Source organism: Protopterus annectens, chromosome 9.part0 (genome assembly GCF_019279795.1).
Source record: "Protopterus annectens isolate FY-2018-M chromosome 9.part0, PAN1.0, whole genome shotgun sequence".
Taxonomy (NCBI): domain Eukaryota; kingdom Metazoa; phylum Chordata; order Ceratodontiformes; family Protopteridae; genus Protopterus; species Protopterus annectens.
Genome location: NC_056743.1, coordinates 1,449,925,610 through 1,449,936,642, shown reverse-complemented (window position 1 = coordinate 1,449,936,642; position 11,033 = coordinate 1,449,925,610). Strand labels below are relative to the sequence as shown.

Genomic DNA, 11,033 nt, shown 5'->3' with positions numbered 1-11,033 from the left:
TTAAATACTTCTTCATTATTCGCTAGCACCTCTTGCAAGGTCAGGCCCGGCTGTTCTACTTTATGGAGCTGTAGGCAGTCCATATTTAGCTCCTTTAACCACACCCGGCCTAGCAGGTTTGGTCCCTTACCTGCTACCACCATGACTGGCAACTCTTTGACTTGGTCTTTATATTTTACCCTTCATTTTCACCATTCCCAACGTGGGAACTATTTCACCCGTGTAGGTTTTCAAAGTCACTGAACAGTCCTGCAGCTTACGAGCTTCTCTAGGCCATAACTTCCCATACTCTGCCTTTGACAGGACTGTGACACTACACCCCGTATCCACTTCAAACTGCACCATTTTACCATTTATGTCCAACTGGGTTTTAATGGGCTCAACTCTTTCCCACTTGGCCTCTGTCACGTTAAACATTGTGAACACTTCTTCGGCTTCCCTAGTTGGTTTATCTGTAACTTCACGCATGTGGTGTGCATACTGCCGTTTATTTTGTCGGTTTCCCTTCCTTTCCATCATACTGCTTTTTTCCTCCCCCTTTTTCGGCTGATCCCGAGAGGGTATTGAGCGGCACATTTTCTTTACATGGCCCTTTTTCCCGCAAGCATGACATTTTACAGTTAAAAAACGACAGTTCCGTGACAAATGTTCACCTCCACACCTGTAACAAGCATACTGACCAGACTTTCCTTGTGAATTATGCTCCATAACCACTTTATGCACCGGTAGTGGGGTCGCACTCCTGCTTCCAACCCCTTCCGTGGTTTTCTGTTGTAAATCACGAATGTCTTTAGTCGCTGTCTCTATGGCCTGTGCCAACTTCAAAGCCTTTTCAAACGACAAGTCAGGCTCCGCTAACAATCTGCGTTGTATGCGGTCGTCTGCAATGCCACATACGAGCCTATCTCGTAGCATTTCGGTCCGTCTGTCCCCATAATCACAATGTTGTGCCAGTTCCCTCAACACTGCGACATACTCCATTACCGTTTCATTAGCCATTCTAGTCCTTGAATTTAACTTGAACCTCTGGACTATTGCACTCGGCTTCGGATTATAATGTGACTGAAGTAAACTCGTCAACTCTGTGAACGATTTGTCCCCCGGTTTATCCGGACTTAATAAGTTCCTCATCAGACTGTACGTCTTACTGCCCACCGAGCTTAGCAATATGGCTCGCTTCCGACCCACTTCCATTATCTGGTTTGCCTCAAAAAAATGTTCCAACACTTCACAATACTCCTCCCAGGTCTGTGTCTGACAGTCGTATGCAACTAATGACCCCAACATGGAACCCGACATCACCCCAGCAGGCCCCGTCTCTTCATCATCCGACATGAACTACAGCTCACCAGGTTACTCGCAGCGGACTCGGAGGCATCCCATCTTCTCATCGCCAATATGTTATATCGTGGTAAGGAAGGAGACCACACGGTTTATGGAGTTGTAAGGCTTTTCTTTATTAAGAGCCTCCAGGTGCGCACCCATGCTTCTTCACACAACTTCTGCAAGTCATCTACTACACAGAACCAACAAGTTACCAGAGAATATAGAACCAACAGTACATGCTGAATTCCCCACAGCGCCCCTACAGTACAACAACCACATTACCAGCCCGAATACTACAGTTGGCCAGTGGAAGACTGAATGGACTGCAGGCAAGCAGCCTGGAATAGCTATTTATTTATTTTAATTTGTTAGCTGCTTTGAAATACAAATTAAAGTATGGAAGTTACAAGTATTTGTCAATTGTTTAATTAACGCCTTATCCAGAATGGTTGATATTTTTAATTTATTTTAATGAGTGCACGTTTTTCTTCTGTTATACCCAAAGAAATCTGTGTGATAACAACTTGCACCAATTACTTCTTTGACCTATTTCCTGAGTACTTCTTGAATTATTTGTCATTTTTTTTTTATTTCTGTAAGACAAAGACCGAGACATAGACTAAAAGTAGATAAATGTTCAGTATAGGTCTAATACAAGTGCTCGCGTCCAGGTAACTCACAACAAACCTGCTCACTGCCACTTGCCCAGAAAAGCAGGTATTCCAACTCCCACTAGCCCACTTATCTGTATATACTTAACCCTCCCAACACCAGATCCTATAAAACATTGCAGCTCTACCACAGCCCAAACTGAAACTCCCACCCAAAACTGAGTCCTCTCTCTTTTCCCCTAAAGGTCCAACCGCTTCCTAAACCTAAATTCCCCTCTCACTCCCTAACCCTAAAGCTCTACTCCCACTCCCCGAACACAAAACTCTCCTCCTGCTCCCTAAACCTAAATCCACTTCCCAATCTCTGCTTTAATTTATGGACACCCCCACCCCCTCCCCACCATTGCTACACTTATCTAGCTCAAACTCAAATAATTTGTTAAGTAAAGTGTGGCAGTCATTGTACAAACTAATATTCTAGTTCAGAGAAAACTGACAGTCTACATTAGCTGCACCATACTGAGGGTCTATATTATATTATTGCACGCTTCCAAAAGTGAATGATAAATAATCAACCCCATGTAAGTGAACGCTTACAATGTCGAAACCTCAGAACAGTGATTTTTTTTCCAAGGGAAAAAAAATCGCTGTTCTGAAATAAAAAAAAAAAAAAACTTTAAAACATTACATAATGTGGGGGGCTGTGCCTCCCACACCCCCCAACATGGGGGGCTGTGCCCCCCACACACACCCCTACTTAAATATACCAATTCTGAGATCACACTACAGTGCTGAAAATGACAAAGTATGAAAGTGGCCAAGCAAATTCTTTCCCGGGGAAAGAATTCACTAAAAAGCTGCTTTGCTAGTTTGCCTTTTCGCTCTTTTCGGTTCGATCAAGACTGCGCCTGTGATCTGGTAATAGGAACCCCATACTGACGTTCCTGGAACAGAAACTGTGGTCTTTGAGTGTTTGGGACTCAAGCACTTATAGTAGGACTGTTTAAGACAAACATGTTTAATGATATCCAAACAATAATACAAAAAAAATAGTAGAGTAACTCATGCCTATTTTATATTGTATTATTGCTTTTTAGTACTTTTTCTTACTATAATTTGATTACCATGAAATATGATTATTTTGAACATTTAAATAGTAATAATGAGTCTGTGCCTTTTGGTTACTGCAGTTTTGGATTATTATTTGCCTGTGTTGGTTTTGTGTGTTCCTACATCAGGAAACAGTGTGATTGTTGTTTCATTTTTTAAATTTCATTGAGCAGTATACATCTTTCCTTACGCTCATTTTTTGTGAATGATGGCTAGCCAATCTAAAATATTTCTAGCTTTGTTTTGTGTGATAATGTGTAATGTACAATGTAATCAGACCAGACATTGCACCGTATAGGCTGTACTTATTTCATTATGAAAGCTGCAGTACAGTGTGTCCTAAGATATTCTTTATTGATTTGCCATGTAGGAGCAGTCATGATACATATATCTGTACCATGTGTGCTGCTTTTAGTGCTAGCCTATACTAAGCTCATTGTTCAACGTGACACAGCTGCTATCTTCACCATCCTCCCGGACATTAATATTACTCATTTCCCTTGCCAAATATTAGTGAGGTGCTGGTGTCTGCAGTGAGCACACCTTGTGCTTCCTGGTAGACATGCTGTGCAATATGGCACATGCAAGCAAGATCTTGCTAATTTTGATAGGTATATTCTACATTTCCCTCCTGAGAAGGGAATGCAACTGAAGTGTATCCAGAGTAGCTCAAATACAATTTCCAAAACAGCATTCATCTGACCATGAGTGACATTTTAATGGCCTTCCTTTAATGTAAGTGGATACCACAATGATGACATTAGTCATGGCTCAAGGGATAGCTTGTATTGGGCATAATGCATGCTAACATGTAGGGACTACTAGACATGAGGTACACTTACAATGATTTATGCATTTCTAGACACAGTAATTCTTTTACTTTTCAACTAGCTACTTCTCTGGAAAATCATCAGCTGAAAGAAGGCACGGGATTAGCCAAATGTCATCATTATGTACACTGTCATCATACTTTCACTATGAGGTCATCTGCATTGCAGAATTCCTAATAATTCAAAGACTGCCTCCTTATATAGAATGATCACTGCCTTATTCACAGCAGAAATAGTTACTGCCACAGAGGAGCAGTTAGCTCAATGGAACAAAAGAACAGAACAGAACAGCTGCAACCCAGATAATCTGGATCCAGTCAGTGGCTCAGAAGCCGAAGTGACTAATGATGGAAGGTGGGAGTGATTGGCTGATGCCAGCACTCTAATCTTAGCTGAAAAAGCTGGTTTGACAACATTACTAGCTCCTAGTAGAGACTGCGGTGGTGGTGCTGTGGTAGCGTTGTCACCTCACAGTTAGACGTTGCCCGTTTGATTCTCAGTCAGAGCGTCTTCTGTATGGCGACATGCGTGAATGGGCGTTCCTTCATTAAAGGTTGTGCATTAGGCCCGGCAAGCCAGCAAGTAAAAATCTACTGCCAATCATTAGCGGACCGGAGTTCTGCTGTGGCGACCCCTAATCGGGAAAAGCCGAAAGACACTAACTAGCTCCTAGTAGAGGCAGGTGTCCCATCATGCAGTAGTTGTTTCAACATATCCACAGTTAACAAACTCTGAATAGTACAGAAGTCACACTGAGACAAGCCCAAAGATGTGTAAGTGTACCATGGGACAGCATCATGGAAGCCATACCTCTCAATCTCTTGGCACAATAAATTCTGGATAAAGCCTAAAATAAGGGGGGGGGGGCAAGAGCACAAAAATAGGGACATATTTTAAATATTACGCTTATAAACTTAGAAAGTTGCTAGAATAACAGGTTTTGTGTTATTGTGCATTTTCAGAAGTATATAAAGTTTGAAACTCAGATGTGTGTCATTATATAGTGATTGCAGTTAGTGATTTTCCAGAAAAACCACAAATTTTATGATGAATACACCAAAAATATGAGACAAAAATCTGGAGAGTTGAGAGGTATTATGGAAGCTTTTTAATGTGCTGCATTAGAGTGGAGACTATTTATTATAGACTATAAAAAGATGATGCTCAAGCCGGTAACAACATGGCATCTCGTAGCCCACATCTGATGAAGTGACAAAACGAAAACGTATGTTTTGAACGTTAATGCTGGTCATTTCAATAAAAGTGTGATTTTAATTGACTCTGAGTGTTTATGCTGTTGAAAAACACGTGGTACATTTGGCAATTTCTTTGCTGACTTGAAGTTTTATTGTGCGTCTCTGGGTTCTTGTTTTGGATTTACTGGTTTTCATTGGAGCCCTTGCATCTTTTTGTGTTTATTAAGCTCATAGACAGGTTACACTAAGGAGAAAAATCTAACAGAGGAGAAAATAACCAATGCCTGCATCTTTCTACTGATTTCATAAATACACCTTACAGATATTGCATGTTATTTCTGGATAATAACCTAGGCAGGCTGCAAAGTTTAGATGATAAAATAAATATTTGAATGAATTAGTATTAAATTATAAAAGTTATACTGCACTGCAACATCAAGTGGCCAACAGAGATAAATAATGAAACTTTCAGGCATCCATTGATACTACAATGCTTTGTATTAAATCCCACTAGATACATTTCTCAGTTACAAATGCCAGATCTCCACCGCTTAGATACTCACTGGTTATCAAGAGTGGTAATTGTAGAAACAGCAACAGAACAGCATAACAATAGGAATTTAGTGTATACCACATCTGCCCACTGAAACAACATATAGCTCTGCATTCCAGTTAAAAGCAATGTAGTTCCCAAAAAGGGATAGCCCATCAGTAAATGTATGAGGTACAACAAAGTAACATATGAGCTTTAACAGCATTCTGTGAGACTATTAAGCAAGATGACAAAGCAAAAAAGTGTAGTTCATGGAGCTTTCCAATTACAACCAGAAAGCAAGGCTTGTTAACAGAGACAAACTGTAATAGGGATGATTTAGGTAGCTGCCTGGGGGCCACAACTTTATGAGTGCCATGGTATGCCATTCAGTATACTGCAATAAAATAATTTTACTAATAAAAGTTTTATGTTCAGCACTTCTAACTCATTTTAGTTTACTTATGTGCTGAGCATAATTACTAAGAAGTAGCAACATAAGCATTTCTTTTTAATTGCAATTAAAAAGTGTTGAATGCCACTGTGTATAGTATTAATACATGTACAGTATGGGCCAGTGATGCTGTAAATATAGCAACATTTGGCAAGGGTGTTTATTTATTTATTTATGTATATATGTATGTATGCATGTATTTTAATATAAAGACGTGACATAATTTCTTTACTTTGTAACAAAATAAATACCCCATGCTGCCTTTATCCAAAGCAGCTGCAGCATTCTGCTTTCTACTTCCTGCTTCCTGTTCTCCCATGCTTCATCAGGATGGCAAAGAACAGAAAGCCTATAAATATTAAATGTTAAAGTGGATGGACTCAAAGTGTAGGAGAACATCAGCACCTTTTGACAGTGTAAGCTAAGTTTTTTTTTTTTAATCCTGGCAGACAAATAGTTACCAGCAGTGGTCTGCTTTGCAGGAATAGTTTGCTGCTGTTGGTGTTAACAACATTTGTGAGAAATTGGGGTGAATTACATTATGCCCTTATTTAAGTTTATCATTTTTTACATCTAAAATGTATACAGACAATGCAGTAATTATAATTGTTCAGTACAGGGGCTGTCTTTAGATGAAAATGAATGTTATAATTTGCTTATTTTTATTAGCTAGTTTTACAGCAGTAAAACAATTTGAGTGAAAGAAATTAGAATACTTCGTTGTGGCTACCGTTCATGTGAAACAATATTGAAATACCTGTCACAGAAAGTATTTTATTACAGCTGGATATCCGATGTGTACACATTTAGCAAAGCTATGAATACTGGGTGAGGGTGGGGATGCCTGAGGGTGAAATTGTTTAAATGATGATTCTTTTGTTGCCACATTATCTAAACACAAATTATTTTTAAAGTACTTGTTCAGACAGCTTGTTTTTATTTTTATCAAAATAATTCTCTTATTTCATATATTTAGTTTTTTATTCCAGAAAGTGTAATTGCATGCTGGCAATTAATAGGTATAACCTAGGGAAATATAAGTACAATTTGTCATTTGTACAAATCATTAAAAAAAGTAAAATAGGGTTTACTATGAATAACATCAGATCTTCTTTAAATGACACACAATTATTCAAACCCAAAATGTTAAAAATAAATATTGGGAGATACTGAAAACAAAAACACTTTCAAGGGCAGAAAATATCACTTTCTGAATCTTGTCCCCACACCCCTGAATATGTATAGGTGCATCTTACTTTATCAAAAAGGCACATTATTAAATGCAAACTGATGGAGCATGAATGATCAATTAGCAACTTATTGAGCTAGAAACAAAATAAAATAAACATTTGTGTTTTTCCTGGGATCAAACTCTGTACTCCTTTCACCCCCTGTTAACTATATATACAAACTCCAAGTTGCACTACAGTGGGAAAAGGTAAAATTCCTCAAGTGCCACTAAACTACGATCTCAAACAGAAAAAAACAGCCAACTTGTATAATTTTTTGATATCATAATCTGGCTGTTTTTCCTTTTGCTAAAGAGACTGTTCAAACAAATAAATGCCAGACATACACATTACCCTACACCCTTCCTTAAAAAATCCTTGCCATAACATATCACTATTTAGACAAATTAGGGCTTAGTGTTATGGATGGATTTTGATGTAAAAATTGCAAAAGAAAAGTGTTTTCCTTTTGCGATCTTCTGTAAGTTTACCACTTATGATTTTTGATAATATGAATGTTTGAAATGTTTTGCCAGTGTTTCATACTCAGCATTTACTCATTTTAATAATTCAAGCTAGTAACATATAAATATCATATGTGTATATACACACACATATATATATATATATATATATATATATATATATATATATATATAGTTCCCCTTCACAAAATTGAATGAATGGAAGCTCGAAATGCATAAGCTCGAGACACAAATCTCGAACTTCCATTCACTCGAAATTGTGAATGGGAAGTTTAGGGTTAGAGAAAAAAGGGTTCACTTACTTTTCTGCAGGGGGCCAGGTCCCCCTGCACCCTTGCAGGTTAAATCCACATGCTATGTGACCACAGTATAGCGGAGGACTGGAAAGTCTTCCATTTTGCGCTTATGCATATAGCGCAGAATGGGAGATTTCCCTTTCCTTCGCTGTAGTGCGATCTCGGAGTAGAAATATTTAAGTGTGGGGGTGCAGGGGGGCAAAGCCCCCCTGCAAAAACATTAGAAAGGTGTGCATTTTTTTATGTCCTCTTCATATTTTCGAGTTTCTTTAAACTCATGATTCTGGCTTCGGGCTTATGAATTTCTAGTTTAGAGAAATTTGATCATATGAAGGGGAACCATATATATATGTATATATATCTATATATATATATCTATATATATATATATATATATATATATATATATATATATATATATATATATATATATCTATATATATATATCTATATATATATATATACATATATATATATATATATATATAAATGTGCGTGTCGGGGGTATAAGTGCACATACCAACTGTGAGATTGCACAAACTTATAGAAAAGAAAGAAAGTGATAAACAGCAATCACCTTCTCATTCTTCTCCAAGTCTATCATTATATTACAAGTTATTAACTACCTTCCAGTAAGGACGTTCTGAGTGTCTGTCAACTGGCCACCAATAAACATTTAAGTTTCTCAAAAAAAAATTTTTTTATAATGATGACTACCATGAATGTGGTTGAATGTGTGTGTGTGTGTGTGTGTGTGTGTGTGTGTGTGTGTGTGTGTGTGCATGTTCTACCTTCCTCATTTGGTTGCTAGGGGAAACAACAGCACAGATAGGTTTGACAATGTAGTATCTGATTCAGAAAAATAGTAATGAGCCAGTAATGCCAACATACATTGTCCAATTAATTCAGGCAGTCAGTATCTCTTTGAATCCCAGCAAGTCTTCAGAGTTACTTTTGACATGAAGCAAATGTATTCAGTCTTCTAAAGAAAGCTAGTGAGTGCGTGAATGAGTGGGTGAGGTTTAAGATCTATATAAAGAAAGTTTTTGGGATGAGGAAATGGCAGGGAAGTACGGTATTAATGGAAAGAAAAGTATATGAAGAAGAACTCCCCCTGTCTGTAGGGATAATTTAGCTTTTAAAACAAAAAAAAAGTGGAAATCCAGGATAAAAACAACTGGTAACCAAATGTAGAACCAAGACTTCAGAAACTCAGGCTAAAATATTCAAGCCATAAACCAAGTAATAACTAATTCAAATAAAAAAAAATGTTTAATTATATTTAAGCACTTTCAGCTTCCACATACATAGGACTTCATCAGAACTAACAAAAAACAATGCCTTTACTTAAATAATTGCAAGTGTTTACTAATTGGTTAAACACACTAATTACTTGTTAAATTACTTATAATGCAATTAAAATAAAGTAAGTTCAGTTGAGCTAGCTGCTTTCATGCATGCATGCCCTTAGTCACCATCATTGTCTTCCCTATAGCTAATTAAGCATGCACTTCTCCAATGTTCAACAGGAGCATACAATAATGTGTTAACAAGATTGTCAACTGTGCCCTGCTTTCATGTCTGCATTCCTTTGGACACCATTTACTGTCTTATCTTTACTTAGTTAAACCTGCACCTTTCTTGTATTAAACAGGTGCATGCATTAGTGAGTTAATACTATAAGTTGCTGAAAAACTTGAACTTACCTCCAATGCATATTGTCAAAAGTAAAAATAACTTCAAAATGATCAACACACGGCAGGTTCAGGTTAAGGCACTTTAATCTTGCAGCAAGGAGACAAAAACATGCTAATAAAGAGTTTGTCTAACTAGAATCAGGAAGTGAGACTGTTTTTATACATTTCTTACAAGGTATTGCCTACTAAGCTGACGTAATAAATCACAAGTTCTTTCAATATTGTTTCTCAGCAGCTGTTTGTCCATGATTTTCTGCTGGCATATCTAGTTTGCAAAAAAAAACTTCTTGAGAAAAACAAGGTGGCCTTGACGACCACCGATCAGATGCAGCTTTTGCTATGCAATGTTACCATTCAAGGTACTATAGCTAATTCAAGCACAAAGCAAGTACAGATCACAGTTCATTTCTTTAAGCAGTCTTTTGTCTGATGTATCTCTTCTTTTCCACAGCTGTGCATGTTCTCATAACACGAACAGGGCTGATTGTTCATATTCAATCACATTATAGAAAACAGTATTGTTCTATTCATTCACTATTCATTCATTTTCCTGACCTAGCAGATAATCACCCGCTTCCCAGTACATTTCCAAAAGGCATAAACATGAATTTTGCTGTGCTAGCAAATACTAGGTCAGAGAGCATTTTGCAATTTCAGAAAGCATACTGCAGTTTGAAAAGCATCTTATAATCTCATACAAAATTAAGCTGTACATAAAATAGAATGAAATGTGTTAACCCTTTTAACTTCTAATAAGCACTAAACATATACATTAATACATATTTTTCTAACATTTCCCCCCTGTTAATACTTTTTTATTCTATTTTCAAAAGCATAAACAATTGCTTCTTCTCCTAACCTCTTTCTGTTCAGAATTTGCAGTTAAGAGAGTCATTCAGTTTAAACTCATGAAAGTGTTTCATTTTTCAGCAGTTCTTCAATTTCAGTACTTTGATATACAGTCTCAGAAACTGACATGTCTATAAAATCTTTGATCAATCTTTTCATGCAGGGAATACCACAACAAACACACACTCCTAATAGGAGTAATCCCACACAAATGGCAATCAAGACGTTCATAAGGATGCTACCCCACCCCCCAAAACAAATTCTGGAAAAAGTCCGTCAGTGGGTTTGGGCCTGGTTTGGTCATGGTTGACACTTGCTGAATCAACTCAAGATGATTGTTTATCTCATGCTGGTTGTCAGGAATATATGAACAGCACTCCTCTTTTATTAAAGCACACGTACCACCTTTCGCCGCTAG

General features: G+C 37.5%; 1 protein-coding gene across 1 annotated transcript in view; it reads right to left on the bottom strand.

Annotated features, from left to right (window-relative positions):
- LOC122810698 overlaps positions 1–1,391 on the bottom strand; it is a 164,986-nt gene extending 163,595 nt beyond the window's left edge. Inside the window, exons 1-3 of the mRNA XM_044082263.1 lie at positions 1,350–1,391; positions 522–1,176; positions 261–313 (exon numbers count right to left, since the gene is read on the bottom strand). Coding sequence (XP_043938198.1) covers positions 261–313; positions 522–1,176; positions 1,350–1,391 — 750 coding nt within the window. The remainder of the gene's footprint in view (positions 1–260; positions 314–521; positions 1,177–1,349) is intronic.
- Between the last annotated feature and the right edge of the window lie 9,642 nt (positions 1,392–11,033).